Raw genomic sequence first — 21,801 nt, 5'->3', positions numbered from 1 at the left:
GAAGACAAATGATCTCGGCCGCTGCATTTTGTGCATTTTCTCTAATTAATGAGAAATACCAAAGTGGAAGCCCGCACTTTGGACTTTGGAACTTCGATGGAAATTCTATTCCGCTCACTGGGTCACCAGCCAGACACCCGACAGAGTGATCGACTCAGAGCCCACAGAGAGCTAACAAATCGCTGAAGGGGAGATCCAGTCTGTGATTCAGTATCACTGGAGATTTCCCACACTTACTCGAGTGATAAATGGAGTAAAAGCCAGGCGGAGCTTTCAAAGTAATCTTTTGATTTAGAAATGCAGAATGATAGAATGCCGACAGAGAAGATACTTCGGAACAGAAAAAGATCCCCCACAGGCCCATGACTCATGCACTGAGAACATCAGCATCCTTAAATGAAGCTTTCAAAGCTCACTATTACTAATGAAATCCCTAAAGAAGAGCTTCAGATATTCGTATTATCTGAAGAATGATCTCAACAGATTGTGTGAGAACTTATCTGGAAGAAATTCTGATAAACGCACAGACACAGATTATGGGAACATGCAACACGCGGAAAGTCACGGAATCTCTTCCACAGATTTCACATCGAATCAAAGAATGATAGAAGCTTTTCCACACGCATGGATCTCACGCATGGATCAAAGCTAAAATTTCAAGCGGAGATTTCAAAGCTCACCCATACCAATGCACTCCTTCCAAAGCTCACGCATATTAATGCACTGCAGTCTCTCTCTTTCGATATGTTAAATGTTTTCAAATCCACTTAAAGACCTTCACGCCAGTCATGCGGTGGACCTAAAAATGTTGAATTTCATAACTCTAAAACCAGTGAAAGAGAGACAGACAGCTAGAGAGATACGGTGAAAGGGAGGAAGGGAGATGGAGAGACAGTTAGCGGGTCAGAGATACGATATAGAGGCGCTAACGCCCATTGCCATGAATCGTTGGAATCGTTGTCAGATTTTCAAGCGCCGGTGCGCCTTGGAACGCCGCTTGGCACGGCACAGAGCCCAGCACACAGGACACGGGACACAGGACATAGCAAATCCTCCGGATAGAGCATTGCACGGCAGGCGGGCCCGAGCATAAACAAAGTGTGAAATTTGTACCTAAAATAAAAATGCGGCAAAAGGATGTAGCTGTGGAAAGGACATGGCACACACACGCACACACAAACACAAACATGCACGAGGGCTATGTCTGCATTTGATTTCCGTTTGCCTTGCGAGGTCGAGGTCGTGGTTCAGACCGAGGCGCACAGCTCCATACCGATTCACACCTCACGGGGAGAGAGACAGGAAGGGAGGGGAGGGGAGGGAGAGGGAGATTTTTCACATGCCGTGGCAAACATTTGGCCAACACATGGCCACACCGCACAAAATTTGTTCATGTGTCCGTGTGTGCACAGGGGCTGAACGGACAGAGCGGGCTGATCGGCCTGAACCTGAACGTACTGAAAGTCTGGCTTTCGTTTCGTTTTGGGATGCGTATCTGAGAGATATGTACGCGCTGGCTGGTTCGTGTGTACCTACGCCTTCTGGTCACTGCTGCTGTGGCAACCTCCTCCGCTGCCGCTGCTGCTGCTGCTGGCTCTTCTGCCACTCTATCCTTTGTGTAAACAAATCAAATGTTGCTCGTGTTTGTTGTTTTGTCTCGCGCCAAACGATTCCGAGGAATCAGAATGAGAATCGGAGCAAAAAACAAGAGGGAACTCCACTATCGGGGATTGGATCGACCAGGATGTACTCAGTATTCAGTGGAAGCCATTTCTTAAGTTGAAAGAGGAGCTGGTCTGCTTCGCCTGGGAGTCTATTAATGAATGTCCAAAGGCATAGAATCTTTAAAACTATGAATTCTACAGGGTTGTATTGATTTTTAGTAGATTTCAGAGATCTAATGAGCTTCTTTGTTCTCCCTGTTACATCTATCTCCTCGAATACAGCATACCTTTATATTCCACAGAGTATCCGTGGGTATATTCCGCATTGAATTGACCCGGCAAATGTCTTTGTCAACAAGCGTCAAGCGAGAGAAGCCAAGCCAAGCAAATTGCCTTTAAACTGCCAAAAGACAGAGAAGGAACAGTGCTTATGGCAGAAGAGGGGCGGGGCGGAGGGTAGCGGGCGAATGTGGCAGAAACTTTTCCTAAATCAGCTGAAATTATGAACTTCCTTTTGCCATTGCAGTTGCAGGGGCGGAAGTTCATTTTAGTCCGCAATAAAAGTTTGCATCGTCGTATAGCCCATTCCCTGGGTCTTGGATTTCCATCTCCATCTCCATCTCGAGAACTGCGAGGACTCTGCGTCGAACTCAGCGTCGAACTCTTGTTCATGCTCATGTTCATGTGGAAAAGTTTTGCGCTTATACTCGTAGAAGAGAGCATCAAATTTGCATCATTCACTTAGAACAAACACGGACCGACAAAGGACTGGGCGTCAGTCCCCCAACTGCATCCTGCACCCTGCACCCTGCATCCTGCTGACAAACAAACAAATATTCAATGCAAATAAATGGAGAGAAGAAAGCCAAGCCCCACTCCATTGAAGAGCTATTGGGAGATACGAGTACGAGTATGTGTGGACCTCTCCACCTGACAGGAGAGGAGATCCTTTGCCAGGGAGTAATCAAAAGTAAACTTTAAAGGCAAACACTTGCTCGTAAGAGAAACCTCTTTCATTCAGATACATATTAACGAAAGTTGCCCCTTAAAGAGATGCTTGAGAGACGCCTCCTCCTCCTTCTACTCCTCCGAGAAGCCGAATAAAATGCAACGTTTTTCTAGTTTTCGATTTGAAAGACAAACTTTTGCTGTTAAACCAACAAATGCCAGAGCAAGGAGGCAAACAAATGCAAAGACGAAGCCAGATTCAGATTCAGATGCACAAACACAGATACTCGTATGGGAAGATGCACGCATGCAAATGGCTCTCAAGGACTTGGCGGGGAGGATGCAGGAATTTATAGTCTTCTGTTATTTACCGACAGGAAGTGCAATTCACAAATCGTTAGAAAAGAAAGCGTTACTTTTGGAGAAAGGACTGTGTGGGGGAGTGTGTGTGTGTGTCCATATCACTTACAATCATTCCGAAAAGTGTAGGTGGATCCCCTCGCAAAGGAAAAGGTGTCCCAAAACTTATAATCAACAGCTTTGGCGGCTTAGAAACTCCCATCGAAGGACTGCCCAAGGCGGAAAACTATTCCAAATATGTGTGTGTGTGGGAGCATCTAAGTATTTCAAAATAACATAAGTATCTATCGCTCTCGAGAAAGTTTCGTATCCCGAAATCCTGTCTCCTGCCCCTTTGCTCTGCTCCATTCTGTGTCCTGCAGCAGCAATTCCCCAAATGCGGCCCGTGTGTGCATTTAAGCCACTTTTACTGAAACTTCACATTAATTTCAATTTGCTGCCAGTAAAAGTTTTCCGTGCACGTCCGCAAATTGCTTTTTGGGGCCTCAAACGGGGAGTCTCCCATCTGATGATTGGAGGAGGTGGAGAGGTGGAAGTTCAGGGGGGAAGGTAAGCCATATAGGAACTTTAACACTTTGCGGTTGCGACTCGGCTTTCGATAGGATAGGTGATGCGAGAGCAGCTACGCGACAGCCGAAAGGCAAATAGTAAGAGTCCGGAGTCAGGAGTCAAAAGTTGTAGAGGGAAAGTATCTGTGGGAGGTTACAGATTCAATACCTGTTAACAGATGTTGATAGATGAGAGAGAGACCAGGCTTCTCCTTCTCATGGAGGGCACTTACTAAAAACTATTCAAAGAGCTATCTACCGAATATCTGTTTCAAATGGTATCTTTTCCACTGGGTTTAATTTTGATACATTGTTCTGGTATCACAAGTACCTCTCTGCCTATATTTCTTGCGATGTTTACCTATTTTTTAACCCATTTCTATATCCATATCTTAGTTGGAAGCTTCGTTGTGGTCTCCTCTCAATCCATGTGCCACCTCCGACTTCCCCGAAAAGTGATGATACACTTTGTGATTGTTTTGATCTTCTGGGGCTGTTGTTGTGCGATGTTTGGTAGCTTTGTTTTCGGCCACCCAAAATGCGCGAGTGATTCGCGGAAAGCACAAGACAAACACAGTCCCGAAATATGAAACGTGCTGAAATCTGCTAAATCTGCACTCGCGCCGGACCCACCCGTTGGCGGCACCTTCAGATATGGAGATGGCCCAAGGCCTGATGCCTCAGATGGAGATGGAGATGACGAAACGCCCACATGCGACACATTTCTTACGTGACTCCCGCCAGATGAGATGGAGAGTCGAGTTCTCTGTTTGGCCCTGGCCCTGGCAGTGGCAGTGGCAGTGGACCTGGGTGCCTCAGCTGTGGGGCAATGAAATCATTCGCTTGATAAATTTGCATTTGCACGAGTACGGGGTCCAAGGGGTGTGGGGGAACCCTCATTAGTCTTAATAGTTTAACGACAAACTACTACTGTATGTCCTGGATTGGTGCTCCCTTAATGAGCTTGAAAGTCGCGCAGTTAAATTTTATAAATTGGTTAAAGAGGGAAGGAGTCAAAGGAGTTGGGGATGGGCTTGGGGTTCCTGCACCTTTAAGCCCCAGAAATTTGTTTCTTTGGACATCTTGGGAGCTTCTGGTCTCGCACACGTGGGTGGGAGGAGGGATACGGATTGTGCTCGTAGTTTATAATCCTGTTATTCGGTCCGTTGTATCCTTTATGTCCTGCGGGATATGCAAACTTTGTTGCTCGAGTTGTTCGAGTGATAAAGACACACACATCTGAAATGTCACAAGACATTTGCATACAAGGGGATGAAACTTTCGTCCAAGCGGTGAAAAGGGGTGGAGAAGGGGACTTGAGGGAAGTTTTGTTTTCTGGGATAGTGGAGAGATATGATACCTTGTTCGGGTAATTCTTGGGTAAGATTTTTCCTCATTTTTAAAAGATATCCGAAGCAATTGTTACGTATTTTATTTGTTTTATTTTCTTGCAACATTGTCTCTCTATTTTCTGTACGTATTTTTCGCAGCTGTCATTCTCTGTTTGACCGCGCCTGTCATGCCGCTCTGTGTCCTTGTCAGGAATTGTGGCCACATTCCCCATGAAGTTCAAGTGCCAGCAGCATCACCTGTGCCGCCACCAGCTTCTGGTGCCCCAGAATCTAGAGGGGCATACAGCGGCAGACATGGACGGAGGAGCCTCCTCCAACCTCCATCCGCCATCCTCAATCTTCTGCCCTAGAGGCCACCCATCGCGTTTGGCTTTTTGCAACACAAACAAAACGTCAGTCAGGCAGCGCCACAACAAAATTTTGTGCTGCATTGCAATTTCACAGCCACTGGCAAAAATAGTCCGCCGTGTCCCGAGTCCCGAGTCCGTGTCCGACGACGGTGTTTACTTTGGCAGCACTTGAAAACAAAAATTGAGAAAACCGAAATTCAAATGCGATTCGGAGACCACGAGACCACCCGCGCTGCCAGTCCCGACGAAAATACTATTTCGAAATTAATAACAATTAAAAGTTTCTCCTCTCCGGTGCGGCACGGCACGGCACGGCACCTTGGCCAATAAAATGGAAATTTATGGGTCACACATGAGCGGAGGCGGTGGCGGGGGCGGGGGCGGAGGCTCAAGGAAAATGCTTTCCTTTTCGGGTTTATTAATTGGTTGGGGCTTTGCTGAAGGCAAAGTAGTGGTCGCCTTAGGGGAAATTTGTCTTGCCTTCAGCCTCAGGAAAAGGGTTCTTCTCACCTCCGACTTGCCCCCACTCCCGAAAAAGGGATGGGATTCAATTTGAGGCTGCCACATGTGTGTGGGTTGTGCGAGCTGATGGCCCAGATAAATGTGCCGCTCTTTTGGGAGAGATTGTAACCAATTTCTGGTGCTGCTGCTGCTGCTTCTGTGGCTGTAGGTAAAGTGATAAGGCATCCTGCCCGAAAGGACGTGGAAGGAGTGGCACACATCGGACTCAGCGACAGCGACAGCGACAGGGACAGGGACACACATGCTGGGGTAACCACATAATAATTCTTGGGAACAATGTAAGCGTCAATTGTGCTGCTGCTGCCTGGCCAATGGATGGGATGTGTAGCACAAGCACGAGGATGTGGCCCATTCTCATTCTGCGAGGAGACATTGCCCACATTTGTGGCAGAATCCGAGGCGAGGCGAGGCGAGTCGAGTCTCAGACTTCGACTCAGACATCAGGGAACATCAGGGAACACGGGGGCAGGGCAGGACAGGGCAGGGCAGCACAAAGACGACAACGTCGGCACATGCCACACGTCAAGTCGAGAAATTTAAATTAAAAACCTTTTTTGCATGAAATGTTTTCCGTTTTGCCTGCAAGCGGATGATGCATATGTTTCCCACTAATGTGGGGAGGGGCAGCGAAGGGGTTCATGCAGATATCCTTCGGCTGGCAGAGGATTGGAGGTAGTGGCTCAAGAGATTACATTGTAACAGATAGTGCGAGTGGCGCTGCTGAATGGGATAAAGTGGGAGAGAGTGAGAGAGTCTGTTGGAGTTATGAAAGGCTAGTGCTACACGAATAGATGTTAATTGAAAAGACATGGCGATAATGGAGCTCTAGGTTTCGGGGAGTACCCGCAGACTTCTTTAAAGGGAAGAAATACCATAAGGAATTAGTAGAAAATATTCCAAATGTAAATGTTAGTGTAAGTAAAAGTGTTTACCATTAAAATGATATCTAGAAACAGATTTTGGAAGGAATGGTTCGCCCGTTACTCAATCAACAATTAGAAGAAGTTTTTTGTCGACTTTGTAATTGTATAAATTCATTAATAAAACCCAGATATGCTGAGCAGAGCTTCGCTTCTGAAGCAAAACGGAAATGGGGCTTCGAAGATTTCACTGAAAACAGACGACCTTAAGATTGATTTGCTATATCTACAGTGGAATTAAACAGAATTTTCTATGGAATTTTGTTTGTAAGACCATCTACAATATAGTATTCCCATCGAATAGGTATTCTCAAGCATAGCTACAATATTATATTCCCCGAATAAAGTTCGTTCTTAAGAAACACTCTTTGCCACATTTCGATCAGGTTTGATAGAAAGAGACAGGCAGTTTCCAAAGCAGAACAAGTGGGAAAGAGAGAGAGAGAGGGAGATCTTTTAGGTAGAAGCCGAGAGTGAGCTCACTCTGCTCTCTCTCCCTGTGCCTGAGTATGGGTGTATCTGTGTGGGACTTTTATCAGCTCCGAGGCTCCACAAAGCCGCGAAGAGCAATCACTTTTTGTAGAGCTCTCTCTATCGCTCTCTCTATCGCTCTCTCTATCGCTCTCTCTATCGCTCTCTCTCTCTCGGTCTCGCTGCCTATAAAAGTAAATCAGTTCTCAGAGCTCTCCTCTCCCCTTTCATTTTTTCTCTATACTTCTTTTGCCTCTTGGATTTTTCTCTCACATATGCCACCACAAGTGGCACCACGATGCGAGGCGATGCGATGCGAGTGGAGTGGAGCAATTAATTAGTGTGCTTAATTCGGATAATTATTCCAGGCAATAAAATTTTCAATACATTGAGATGATGATGATTGCACGAGCAGCCCACCCCTCCGCACCTCCCCCCCTTCGGGGACTGGCGTTGTGGCAGTGTCCACACCTACCCGAAAAATGGGAGATAGACAGAAGGACACGTTTAATTCAATTCGCGAAGGTTCCTTGACTTGTTTCGTTTTTTTCTTTTTTATTTATAAAATAAAGAACCCGAGGATAAAACTGGGAATAAAAATATACGTGGGGGAGGGGAGGGGGGCGACATTTAAATTCAAATCGTTCGAAGACGCTCTGACAAAGAAGCAGCGGCGCCACACGTCGGATTAATTTTATGTGCCCCAAGGAAGGAAGGGAGAAAGGAAGAGGGAGCATCATCCAGAGCCAGCCATCCAGCCACATCGCAGGACATTCTCCCTTTGGTTCAATTAGAGAAAAACTTCGGCGGTGGGGGACTGCTGGGTGGAAAGTCCTTTGGCATTTGCCATTGGCTGGCGTGCTATGCAATTGTTAAAATCGAATTAAGCCACGGTGTCGCATACTTTTGATCTCCCTGACGACGCCAACGACGACACCGAGGACACCGAGGACGCCAGGGACACCGAGGGGGAGGTACAGGACTGGGGGTTCCTCGTTCAGCCAATGAAATGTTGCAGTTCTCGGGCGAATGTCCTTACATTGTCCTTGCCATTGAATGGCTCTTTGTCGCTATCCATCCATGAGGTACGAGTGGGATGTAGATGTGCCTTGGCCCCGTGAAGATTTCGGTTTCAATTTCGGGTTTGCTTGGCGCAAATGAAATTAAACGAAGATTAGTCGTGTGCTCCGCGTAGATTATTCCAAGAAATAAAAATCTACCAGATCTACCATTGCCAGAGAGAGAGAGTAAGAGATACAGATGGTATGGACAGAGAGAGCGGGAGATACAGATACAGATACTCGAGAGTGGAAGCGTTCATTATTTTTTCGTTTTGCCGGCATTTGCCTTTGCTTTATTTTCATTTTCATTTGTATTTTTATTTTCCTTCGTCTTGTTTGCTTTTTTATGGCCCCCTGAAGGTGATTTGGCCGCCCCCATTACCGTGGGAGGGGCTAGAAGAAGGCTGAAGATTAGTCGTGGACCAGGGGCTGGGGCAGGGGCAGGGGCAGGGGCAAGAGCTTAGATTAGTGGAGCACAAATCTGAGCAAATCACAAGCTCCATTTAACCCACAAATGATGGGCCAGCTTTGGCATCAGATGGAATTTATGAAAGAGTTTCTTTTGGTTGAACATTTAGGATTGGCCAATTCCCGGGATAATGAATGGAAGGCTATACTTTAGGAGGCTGGATCTTTATTTTAACGTTTCTAAATGGATTTTGGGTTCTTTTTAGTTTTATAGCTGGTACTTTCGATCCTTGAGGACATTGAGGACCCGAAGAGCTACACCTTTTTCTTGCCTGCTCACATTCCAAGATTATCGGGGCATCTGTCTATCATTTTGTGATCATTTGATTGATTATAATCACTGTCATTTATTTCAATCATGTGATCATTAGCGCCACGTGGAGCCTCGTTGTTGCTGCTTTTATGACTGGCTATGGGATGACGGGTGTATGCAGCCTATGTGTGGACTCTGGCACTACAAATATAGTAAAAATAGTAGAAGAATATTCCATAGGTGCGTCAAAGCCTCTAATACCCTTCAACGAGAATGATCTTGAATGAGAAGATGATCGTTTTTCGTTTATCTCTCGGAATTCCATCGAAGTTTTGTAGTCAAATTCTTGACAACATGAATGGAACCATAAGATAATGGATTCCATAAGCACAGGGTGTTTCGCTGAAACACTGAAAAGTTATATCCTTGGAAAGGGGATACTTGTGAACACTTGTGAACTCCAACAGACATAATTCAGACTATACACATATCCTTCCTTGTAGGGTATTTGGCGATTCGCTTTTGGCGTCTTTTCAGCTTCTAATCGCAATTTGGGAAGAGTAAAATTACTTGTCTTTCATCGTAAGCGCAACCTCCGCGATAACCTTTGATCCGCAACCTCCGTCCTGGGATGCTTTCAGGGTTCACTCGTTTCTCAATTGCCTGTCGGGGTCTCTTCACTTTTCACAGCTCTTCGCTGCGCCCCTGCCCCTGCCACTGCTTGTGTGTTCAATTAAAAAATGGTTGCCATTAATTGCTAACCAATTTGCAGTCCGGACACTTCCTGCCGGTCTGTGCGGCGGCTGTGGCGGGACGAGTGTCTCAAGTGTCCCGGACTGGATTTTCCAGCTCCTCCTCCTGCATCCTTCGTCCTCCTCCTGACACTTTGATGAGCAGCAGATGAAGCGGAGGCCGTTGATGGCGACATTTTTTGCATATTAATTGAAGACAGGGCCGCCCTGGTCGGTGCCTGACTCATCCTTCAGTCGAGTAACCATACCCCTTCCCCCATCCCCCAATCCACCATCCATAAGGTCCCGTCCCTTGGCTTAATTTGCGGTAAGTTCATTAAGTAATAAAACATAAATTTCATAAATTTTTTGTTTATTTTTTTCTCGTTATTTCTTTTTTTTTTTGTGATTGCTCTTTCGGGCGTCCCGCGTCCGTCATCAAGTTCTTGATACTTTTTCCCCGTTTTCCTTGTTTTTAATGCTTTGCATATTTCTTTAATGAATTAATTCTGTTTTGGCTTTCGGTTTGGCTCTCTGTTGATTCACCGTTCACTGGACTTTGATAAAAAACCAGAAAGCCAGCAGCAGCAGCAGCAGTTGCGATAAAAAACGACGGGCGAAAGACCTCAGAGAAATAATATTTTGTATAATTTATGCGGAAAACATTACGGGGAGAAATCATAAAGAGAGAGGGAGGGCGGGATGGTGGGTGAACGGGGTGTTAATTATGCGCTAGTCTGCAAAAAGTTTTCTATCAATTTTTGGGAAATATAAATTTGAGAGCGTAAAAACATGTTTTGCATATGAAAATCGGAGGGAAACTAGTCGAAAATGTTGCGCTTTCCTTCAGCGGCTAATTGCGTCCTCTGGGGGGCACTCCGATCCGATCCGAGCAACAACAAAACTTGCATCCAATTGCAGATGGAGGATGGAGCGTGTGTCCAGATCTGAGGACTGGTTCTGGCTTTCTGGGGTTCTGGTGTCAGGTTGTCACTCTCTCTCTCTCTCTCTCTCTCTCTCTCTCCGTTGCAGTTGTTTGTTGTCTGCTGTCTGCTGATTGGTGACATGCCCCCTGACTATGCCGCAAATGAGCCGTGCAATTGTCGGAGGCAGCCTCCTATTGACAGCTCCTATTGATGCAGCTCCAGCTCCAGCTCCAGAGGAGCACCGAAGACCCCGCGGGATTCGTCTCGTGTTTCCGAGAGACGTGCACACGGATGGGGGGTGCCCCTGACTGACAACTGTCGTCGGTTTCTATCGCGAGAACCCAATTCTGACACTGAAAAGTGTGACGATTTATTTGGCATATGTGGCATGTGGCATGGGGGAACAAAGTGGAGCAGATGCCTCGGATCTATGGCTTCCACTGGACATCATTAGTCTTGGATCGTATTCGACTCTGGCTGAGGCTGTGGAAATCTTAATAGATTTATGCTCATCGCTTCAACAGATTCTTCTACTCATTCCGATCATTTGTCATGGCACTCGTACAAGCGGAACCATCTTCCATTCTGTGGTTCCGAAAAATCAACAATTGTGTTCTAAATATACGACTATATGCTTTGTTTGAGGATCCGGAATGTATGGTTTTAAATGGAAAATAAATCAATATTTAAAGTGTACCAAAAGCTAGGTCCAAAGCACACTGTAAAATCGGGTACCATTGAAATGTATGCACCTTACTCAAGTTACTCTGGAATCTAGTGTACGATCCATGTAATACGTGAGCGGAGCAGCTGGAATCTCAGTTATTTCCAGCTCTGGGAGGTTCATTCCAGAATGAATCACATCAGATTAGATTACATTCAATACTCTATTGGAATCTATAGAGATGTCCGCCCAATGGAGTTCTCATTAAGAAGAAAAATAGCAAGATAACAGCTAATGCAAGTGTCCTTTAATGGAAGATGTCGTATAGAAAATACAGAAGATGTTCCAGAGAGAAACCTCGTGTGTGCTGCGTCGATCCTAGTGATTCCATTATCAATTCTTGTTGGAGATATACGAGTATCTTTGCCAATTTCCTAAGCGAAAGTCTCAACATGGTTACTTTGCAAATTCTTTGATGATTAGTGTATTTCAACGAGTTCTTAGAGCATCCATCGAGTTCAGAGATAAGATTTTATATTGCTCGTACCTTGACGCTTGGAGATAGTCGTCGCCTGGCCGCAGATAGGCTTCGAAGTCGAACCTTTGCCAAGACTGAGTACATTGCCTATCAGATCACACGCTTGGGACTGGCACTCTTATCGCTGACGATGGGTTCAGTTCAAGAGGTCAGTGGAGGCCAGTGATAAGCCCGAATCCAGACCCATGTATAATCGGAGACGCTGCGACTATCATCTGTGCATTCCGTGTATAACTCTCGATCCGCTATGTTGCGTCTGGGCTCGCTGCTGCTGCTGCTGGCACTCGCCATCGTGTCCGTCTCCGTGTCCGTCCACGGGGAGTCGATCAACTTCCGCAACTGTGCGGACAGCGTGGATGTCTGCACCGTGGATCAGGTGCGCGTGAGTCCCTGCCCCCAGGCGGCCAGCAATGCCGCCTGCCACATCCGCCGCCGCCGTCCGGCCGTCATGAGCTTCGACTTTACGCCGCAATTCGATGCCGACAGCCTGGGGGCGACTCTCGGATGGGTGAAGGATGAGAACACGGAGCTGCCGCTGCTCAGCCTGGAGCGGGACGCCTGCAAGGCCACAGGCTGCCCCGTGAGAAGCGGCGTGCAGGCCACCTACACCACGGAGGTGCCCATCGAGGCAAAGTTCCCGCTGAGCGCCTACACGATCCGCTGGGCCCTCAAAGATCCCGCGAGCGGCAAGCGGTGCTGCTTCCTCATCGACATCAAGGTGGTTCGATAGGCGATAGTCATGGGAATAAATGAATAAAATGCGTCGTCTGTTAACAATTTTGTGCGTTTTTTAATTATCCGTGGAATCGTTAAGGTTACGGCTCTCTGGGGAATCCCGGCGGACACAGGAATCGGAACAGATAGATTTGCCGGCGACTCATTTGTCGTCCGCTGAAGGGAAATACAAGAAAAAAATGTATAAAACTTTGATTGAACTTTTGGGTGCCATTAAAAAAGCCTCCGCCTTCGCCCTCGCCACGGCTTTCTCCTCAGAGGGTCTTATCAGCGTCGTCAAACAATTAAAAATTGAGCACTTAAGTTGTGGTCATAAAATCATTTGTTTTTCTTTTTTTCCCCCTATTTTTCTTCGTTTTTTATTGTTTTTCTGTTCACATTTTTCAGTGGTGGAAAATTCAAATAGCAAATCACTTTTGATGACCTCCAAAAGGGGGACGAATGAGGGTATATTGGGTTTAGGGAGAGGATGTTGTAGATACGGTACATGAGATGGATTCATTGTAGAGTCAATCTGATGGAAAGAGTGCCTTGAGTTTGAAGAAGAGAGGAATAGTGCCTCCTACTTGGGCCAGACGGAAGAGTACTTTTGGATATGGAATTATAGGAACAGTCTACATATACCTAAAATATACAAATCTATCGGAAAGAGAGCTTTTCTCTTAGGACTTATACGAGTTCTAGCATCCAAAGATCGTATTTAGATACTCCGAAGCATCAAACGTTTTGGTATCTAGATTTTCTCAAGAATCCAGCACATGGGGCTGTATTTAGAGGTGTATATCTGATAGTATTTCAGAGATATAGCTTTCATTCTCTATAGATATAGATATCCAGCGTTTGAGACCTTCCGAGGGTATCTTTTGTGCCATATCTTCCCCTACAGCCACTCGATTCACTCTCATTTTTTGTTTACCTAAACGAAAACCCGAGAAGTATTCACATTTCGGGGGGGCGGAGGTCACCAGATAGGCCTGACCCCAAAAGCAAAGTAAAAAGAAAAGTGAAACGACAGCAGCCACCACTTGAGCAAATAATAATAACGAGAATAATCAGAGCGAAAGTCCTTTAATAAAATATGTCCATTGTTACTCAATTTTGCAGCAGATTGTCTTGCGATTCGGATTCTGTCAGACGGTGGCATTGGCCTCGCCGTACTTGAAGCCCAGGACGTAGGGCGTCTTCGTGAGCTGCGAGATGATGTGGCACTTGACCTCCTCGAAGCAGGGGGTGGCGTCCACGTAGAGCACCTCCCGCCGCTGGCTGAGGTAGGCGTTCAGGAGGGGCTCGCTCTTGCGGAACTGCTGCATCTGGCGGTCGAGGTAGGTGTAGTTCGCCTGGGGCCCCGCCGCGTAGCTCTTCGTGAGGATGCGCATGCGGGCCATGCGCTCGTTGATCTGCAGGAAGATCAGGCGGTTGGGCGGCACCGTGGCGCACTCGAAGAGCTCGCGGGCCTCGCATCGGTTGTTGGGGTAGTTGATCAGGATCCAGCCGCGGTGCAGGGCGTCCTCCTTGAGCAGCCGCTCCTGTACAATCCTCCCGATGGCCTCGGAGCGCCCGAAAACGCAGTCCTCCTCGATGGCGTCTTGCAGTTGGCCTGTGTTCTCGTCCTGCCGGTGGCCGTTGATGCTGTGGTATGCGAGGACATCCGCATCGATGATCAGCAGGTCCCAGCGCTTGGCCAGCACATGGGCCAGGGATCGGCGCCCCGATCCCGGCCTGCCATGGAGGACGAGGCGGTGCAGGCAGGTCTTCGGCAGCTGGTAGAAGTCCCCCGGGACCCCGCGATGGACTGCGTCCAGGTGCTTGGTGTAGATGTCGATGCCGATGCGACGCACGTTCGCCCCCATCCAGTGGCGCAGATCCTCCACGGGCTGCTCCGAGACCTCCGCCAGCAGACGGCTTATCACCTCCAGGAGCTTGTGCTTCTCCATGTAGTACATGAAGGCGGCCCCATACTCCACGAGGAGCAACTTGTCGAACGTCTTCGGGAAAGACATTGTGGGATAGACAGCGAAATGTGTGTTTTTTGGGGGGAAAAAAATATAGTTCAAGGAATCTGACGAAAGGAACAAGTGATTTTGAGACTCGTTTGAAGCTGTTTTCGAGGGTTTGCTATGAGAAAATTGTTGTCACCGAATGATTGAGCATTGAAAGAGTCTACATTATATTAAAGACTATAAAAGAATCCACCAAAAACTACACTGTCTTTGGCGACGCGCGAAAGTCGGCCCCAAGAAAGCAAAAACGAAGCACACTTCACATGAAATATCCAACGAAAATAGAGATTTAATGTGTTTCTTAAGAAATATCTAGGGTTATACCATATTTTCTTCTCGGGATGATTCTCATACTAGAAAACTCCCGACTAGACATCTTCTTCGTCCCATATCTCATGTATATCTTTTTTTTTGAAGGGTTATGCCATATCCTCTTGAAGTACTTATCCATGCCATCCATCTCCGCGTCGAGACTTCATTATACGAGAAATAACTGAATGTCCATTACCATTAAGACGACAGTTCTGTTGCTGGGATTTCTTCCATTGTTATTACCATATTAATTGCTTCCGTTACAATATTAGAAAATGGCGCGTACTTCCGGACAGTCGGAGGATTGGGGCTTCGCGGCCAAGACGTTCTCCATTTAATGGCCAAGTAATGTCTTCCCACAGCCAGATTCAGAGCCATATCCAGCGCCATATTCAGAGCCATATCCAGAGCCAAGTGAAAGGCAAATTGGCTGCCATATGAGTGCCGTTCGTAGGGTGACAATATTTTGCAGCGAATTATGACAGCTCTTTTGTCTTGGAACAATTTAAAAACGATGCTAACGGACTGCCAAGTGTTGCCAAAATGTCTGTCATACTTTATGTTGTCTTATGGGCGAGCAGCGCATCCTTGGCATGTCCTGGCTGCTGGCTAAGCCGGAATGCAGGCGATCCTTATGAGGAGATGCCATGAATGCCGCCTGCTATCCGGACTGCGGACTCCGGAGTGGCCTCCATCTCCACGGAGTGCTTCAGTGGGTGGAGTGTTCTGTTCCGACTGCTGCCTTCGGAGTGGCTAATAAAAACCAACACAAGATGAGAAATTGTTTCCTGTTGCTGCCTTGGGTGGCTGTAGTCCTTGGCAGGACACTCTCCATATTGTTATGTCAAATATGCTGTTAATATCTTGCACACACTAATATCATAGCCTCCTCCTCCTCCTCCTTCCCCTCCTTGGAAATGCATTTGCTTTGGGGTTTATCGAAGGGCTCCTCCAGCTGGCAGGAAGAATACTATGCAAAGAAGGAGAAGGATCTTAAGATGGGGATAAAGGAACAAAGAGTATAACCTATGGATCTATGTGTACCCTAGAATAGGGGTCTTATGGCGAGAAGGGGTAGTTTGTTGACACACACATCTCTTGTTTCTGCAAGTATCTGGTATCTTTTTCATATATGTATCTACCATCTTCTCGATCGATCTTTAAGGGGTGTCCAAAGTTTCGGGCTCTCCAAGCCACCCCTTTCTCCCCTTGTTTTTAATTATATAAAAAACGAAAACGAAATCAAAATATGAATAAACGAATCTGAATGCGAATGTGACTATGCTCTGCGGCTGTGACTGTGTGGCTGCCACAAAGCGCAACATTTTTAATTAAAGTCAAAGCGAAAAGCGAAATGCGACAACGGGAACGACATCGAGAACGGGAAACAGAACCAAAACCAGATAATGATAACAGCCATCCCCCCCCCCGCCGACCCACCATCTCTCCGTCTGTCAACCTCTCGTCACTGCGTCGCTGCGATGTTCTTCCGAGAAAGAACTGTGCTAAATTACATTTCATCATTATGGCCACACACTCAAACAAACACCCATAAACACTCATATTCGCTCGCAGTATTCATGTGCATCCTTTTTTAATCGCCAAAATTGTGGCACAAGCCGCGCTGCTGCTGTCGTCCATCGGTATCTGACGCAGCGTCCGAGTCGAGTCACTGGAAGAAACGAGTCACAGAAATCGCACAAAAAGCGACAGACAAGATGGCGGGGCATGGCAGTCACAACGAAGATAAAGATACTCTTGAATGGGATTCTAGAAAGGATAGGACGCATAGGACTTATAACCAATACAAAAATTATAGATTTAAGATGTTGTCGGAAGGTTTTTGTCGAGGCAGAAGGTAGAAGTGATTAGAAGTGACCTCAATCCCAGATCGACTATCAGAAGGATGCACATGATAATTCTACACATCCATGTCAATCCACAGACTTTCTAGCCTGAACTTTGCCAATCTCTAATGAAATGTACATTACCCCCAGGAAGCGTATTCGAAATACTTTCAGCGGCTTTGTGAAAAACTACGCCACTGATGGGTCCACAGAAGCGCTGATTGAGTGAGCAATGGGAAACGGGCACACGCTTCAAGAGCCTCAAAGGCCAGAGGCCAGTGGCCAGTGGCCAGAGGGGGAGGGAGAGCGGCAGTGCTCGACGGAGTAGTACCCCCTGTAATCAAGCCTAAGCAGAGATCTATTCAGCCTCAGCACGCCCCTGGTACCCTGTGGGATTCAGAGTACAGCCACCGCAGCAGCCACAGCGGAGTGATAAGAAAAAGTGACGTTCGGTACTAGGCACCGCCTCGAAGATCCATAGAGAAGGCTATAGCTGTAGCTTCAGCTTCAGTTCTAGCTGTAGATTGTTGCACGCTCGTTTTGAAGTCTGCCGCCGTCCCAAGTCCGAGTGCTGCATCGCACTTTGGAGAGCGACTTGCATCTGTGCGGCGGCGTCTTATCGGACTCGACCTTATCGACGACGACACTTCCTTTGGCTCTCATCTGCTGGTCGTCTGACTGCTGAGCCGGAAGTAATGAGTGCCGTGTCGCCTTTCGGTTATCAATTTCACAATTGCAAAAGAGTTTATCAGCCGCAGAACCAGCATACAAATGGGGGGTTTTTCTTTGGAAAGGGCATGGGTGGGAGGCACCTCTGGCTGTTCTTTTTTTGTTCCTGTCAGCCACAAAACACTCTCCACTCAACAATTAAAAATCATTTTTCATCTGCCAGCGCACACGCACACAATTGCTAGTCAACGAATCCCCCAGAGTCCCCCCGGAGAACGGGATTCAGAAAAAATTCGAAAAAACAAAGCCACACATCAACAGGCGGCTGGAGCCAGGAGTCGCCTGTCGGCCAGGGATATATGGCATATGTGGGCTGGCCGGGCGGGGGGTGGATGTAGAACTTTGTCATGCCGACAATTTGCTGCCAATATTTTGCCAATTTTTTTTGCACTCCAACAGAGGAGGAGGAGGAGGAGGGTGTCCTGTTCACTGGTTTGCCTTCAATTATGCAGCAATTGAAAAATTACTACGTGTACAACAATTTGTGATTCGGATTCTGATTCTGATTCGGTTTTTTATCCCTGCAGCCTCTGGGAAGGGCAGGGAAGGGTTGGATGAGTGTTAGGATGGGGCAAGGAAAGGGCGACAGGCAGACAACAGGTTTTAAATTTGTCACCGCAACAACAATGCAGCAGCGCAACAACGTTAGAACGAAACAACAAGAATGACAGACGCCAAATGAAGCGCAAATTTAATTACGTGAATTTTATTGGATTAACAAGCGAAACCTGGAAATCCTGGCCACTGTTCCTCCTGGCTGCTCCTGGCTGCGTGAAAACAAATTTAAATATGCCGCACACATGTGCTTGCCCCTGCCACTGCCACCCTGGCAGGGCTGTCTAGTCGCGTAGGTGAGTCGTAAATTTACGCGCCATTGTTGTCCTGTGGCTCTCCTCCCCCTCCCCCCGCTCCTGGTCCTGCCGTCTCCTGGACTCCTGCGTGTCTGTGTGTTGACGCCAATGTTGGACACCTCCACCCCCGTCCTGTCCCCCTACTGGAAGGGGACGCTATCTTCCTTTTTTGGCCTTTTCACTTATGCAAACGGAACATTTGAAAAATATGTTGGCATCGCAGGATAAACAGAACGGCAGCCAAGTGCAGCTGATGCCCCCAGACAGGCGACGGGGCCTTTTCCTTCTGCAGAGGCTCTCGGCCTGCCGCTTCTCTGCTCTGACATTTTAATGAGCATGCAACGCTGCAACGTGCAACGTGCCGGGGTCCGAGTCCTTGTTAAATTCATTAGTAAAACGTTGCACCTTCAGCGCAAATCCACAGAGAGCGAGAGAGAGAGAGAGGGGGTGAGGGAGGGGAAGGGGGAGCACACACGTCTGTTGGGCCTGATGTTGCCACATAGCATAGCACACACGAAATTAAAACCTCCCTTCGCCCAGCCGTTGCCCCCCGTAACCCCCCCAGTGGCAGCATCAGCCCCAGTAGCACCCGTAGCATCCGTAGCATCCACACACCACGAACCAACAGACAACATGACATGATACCGATACTAAACTGACACTTTGACATGGACTTAACCCTAAAAACGCTTTGTTGGCTTTATTGGTGTCGGTTGCCTGGCCGCCTGCCTGCCCCAGGAGGATGGGGAGTATGGGGCTGGGGTCATGGTGCGTGTTTTGGGGGCCGCACCAGCCTTCGCCCAAAAGGTATCCACTTGATTTTTGCACTAATTTACGTGGATTAAGCGCTCTCTCGACCCCGACAGAGCCTCGTGACCCGTGGCCGTGGGTATTAAGCCTAAATACCTTTTAATTGACAATTTGTGTTTGGCAATTTGATGCCTTATTTTGTTTATTTATTGTGTACACAACACTGCAGCAGGTGGGGTTGTGTTTCGGATCATTATATTACAATATATAGACACACAAACTGAAGGCAGATATCGAGTGGTCGAAGCACAAAATGAATCTATCCTGTGGGAAAGTTTTACAACAATTTAAAGTTTTAATGGAAATCTATAATATTATTACCGGGCAAAGTTTATCCTGTTCTCTGATCCGGCTCTCCAATTAACCTTCACTTTTGACCCCAAGTTTTCGCCCGCGAACAATTCCTTGGCTCCTTGGCTGCAGGTGAAGCCTCGCCTCATTTGTATGCCACTAAACTGGGGGAAACTTTTCATCCAACAATTGCCTCGAATCAATTCCTGTGCACTTTCCCCCTCCAGCGCCCCAGCTCTCCAGCCACAGCCTCTGAAAAGCTGAAAAGTCGCTTGTCTCGCCACACAAGTGCAAAGTTCTCCCTCGGAGAAAAAAATTGCTTAAATCAGCGAGTTTTTTGCGCTATATCCCACTCCCTGGGAAAGTTTTAGTCGTGGCCAGTCAGCCGCTTAAGCCGCCGCCGCCTCCACCGCCGCACGGTGCAATGGTGTCCTTACACAGAGAGAAAGGATCTATAATCTGCATCTATTAAGAGTCCATATGTAGATGTAGAAATGCTTAAAAATATATTTACGAAACAAGACTTTTAACTACTTAGGAATCTCAATAATCTCAATCTAGAATTATCAGTGAAATTAATAGAAACAAATCTCAATAAGGAGAAAAATTTCATAGAAAAGGCAGTTTTAGTACAATAATTCTTTGTATAATAATATCATACTATAGAAATCGCTTAAAACCCTATACTGCTGGACAGATTCTTTCCCCAGAAACTTATTTTATCACATTTATTCATTAGATAAACATTGGTACATTTTACATTTTACTCTCGTATTTTTCTAGAATTAAACGTCTTCAATTGAGAATAGAAACACATACTCAGACATCGGAGAAGTCTTATCTTGTTTTAACTGAATTACTGAATTAATCTTCTCTGTTTTTTCTCGCAGTGCACCTTTATCTTCTTCATCTAATTGAACCCAACAGATATTTTCAATTAGCAGCAAAACATTTGTGAGCTAAAAAAAGTTTTATTTAATTTTTTCGTTTGCTGTTTTTTCTGTTCTTCTGTTGGCGAATGGTTGGAGGGCCCTGGACCCGGACACCTTGAGCCAAGGGATTGGGATTCCTGCGGGGCGAACACGTCCAGGATCCAGTATACAGGATCCGGCATACAGGTCCAGGTCCTTGTCCAGGCGCCAATAAAAAAAGGCACCTTAGTGCCGTGGCGTTCCGTGCCGGGAAGGAACTTTGGCCAGCGGCGGGAAAACTTTTTAATGCCATTAAAGAACGAAAAAATGACGCAACAAGACGCCGAAAGTTTTCCTCTGTTTGCAGCGGAAAAGGTGGGCGGGAGAGGGCGGTAGGGAAATTCAATGCAGGAGAAATTTAAGCTCAAATTTAGACAACGGGCATAAATCAATGTCCCTGTGTGTGCGTGTGTTTTCCTTGGTGTCGGGGAAATGGGAGTATTTTTCGGGGATTTTCGCAGGGCCCTCCATGAGGCAAAGTGCGTAAATTGAATTGATAAAAGTGGGGAAAGGGTAGGGGGTCCGGGGTCCGGGGTACGGGCTGCCAAAATGCAAATGCAAATGCGTGATGCTCGTGACGGAGTCCTGCGCCGGAAATGACTACAAAATGTTGCAAATCTACAACTTGAGATAACAGGCCGAGAGTTCAAACAAACTAATTCAAAGTGTGTGCGGTCCATGTCCGTGTCCGTGTCCTAGCACCAGGCCTGGTTAGAGCCCTGCCCTCTGCATGCAACACAAATCAGCGCATAATGGCTGCCCCATGTCCCCCAATATTCGGGCCACATGTCGCCTGTCCATGCCCATAGCTGTGTTTGCATTCTGCATTCTACGGTCCTCATGGGAAGGGCAGCAGGAGGTACAGGAGCAGCAGCAGGACCCCGCCACACGCATTTCAATAATTCTAATTAATTTATTAACGCTTATCAGCGGCGATAAATTTGCCAGGCCATGTCCTGTCCATGTCCTCTGCCGGATTACGGCTAACTCTGTGCGAACTCTTTGCTGATGCTTTACTTTCGAAGGGCGGGAGGGGCTTACTACCATATGGCCACTCCCCTGACAGTCAGTCACAGTCACAGAACCCTCCTCCGAGCCCAATGCCACCTCCTACATCCTCCTTTGAGGATGGGAGTCCCATTCCAAATGGCCTTTTCTTTGGGGAGATGAGATGCACATGGAGCGATAAGTGGAGCAGCCATAAACGAAATGAAAAACTTGGGAAAACTCGCAGCAAAACCGAGTCATTGACATCTCTCGTAAATAAGCAGGACGTCGCAGGACTGTGCAGGACTACGACTAGGCGTTGATTTTAAAATGAGCCCCATTGATAAGAGAATGCTTTGAAGCGAAAGAAAATGCTGAGGTGGCTGAAAGGAAAGTAAGTTTTGGAATGGAAGGAACGACAGGGAGTGGACTTTGGGGATACCCTGGAATGCAGATGGAGAAGGGACTACAGAGAGAGGGAGTATGGGAGTC

The 21,801-nt window shown here is 47.0% G+C and overlaps 2 protein-coding genes and 1 long non-coding RNA gene across 3 annotated transcripts in view; 2 read left to right on the top strand and 1 right to left on the bottom strand.

Annotated features, from left to right (window-relative positions):
• Positions 1–20,271, top strand: part of LOC113565106 — a 53,666-nt gene extending 33,395 nt beyond the window's left edge. Inside the window, exon 3 of the long non-coding RNA XR_003408449.1 lies at positions 20,242–20,271. This is a non-coding gene — a long non-coding RNA (uncharacterized LOC113565106). The remainder of the gene's footprint in view (positions 1–20,241) is intronic.
• Positions 12,009–12,553, top strand: LOC6595306 (MD-2-related lipid-recognition protein). The gene has a single exon (XM_002020397.2). The coding sequence runs from the start codon at positions 12,024–12,026 to the stop codon at positions 12,504–12,506; it is 483 nt and encodes a 160-aa protein (XP_002020433.1). The 5' UTR covers positions 12,009–12,023; the 3' UTR covers positions 12,507–12,553.
• LOC6595307 (adenylate kinase) lies at positions 13,564–14,559 on the bottom strand. Its single transcript, XM_002020398.2, has one exon. It carries the CDS (start codon positions 14,509–14,511, stop codon positions 13,642–13,644), a length of 870 nt encoding a protein of 289 aa, XP_002020434.1. The 5' UTR covers positions 14,512–14,559; the 3' UTR covers positions 13,564–13,641.
• Positions 20,272–21,801: the final 1,530 nt, after the last annotated feature.

This window comes from Drosophila persimilis, unplaced genomic scaffold (assembly GCF_003286085.1).
Source record: "Drosophila persimilis strain 14011-0111.01,24,50 unplaced genomic scaffold, DperRS2 tig00000000-arrow-pilon, whole genome shotgun sequence".
NCBI classification, from domain to species: domain Eukaryota; kingdom Metazoa; phylum Arthropoda; class Insecta; order Diptera; family Drosophilidae; genus Drosophila; species Drosophila persimilis.
Note: the sequence above shows the minus strand (reverse complement) of the source record. Positions and strands in the feature narration are given on the sequence as shown.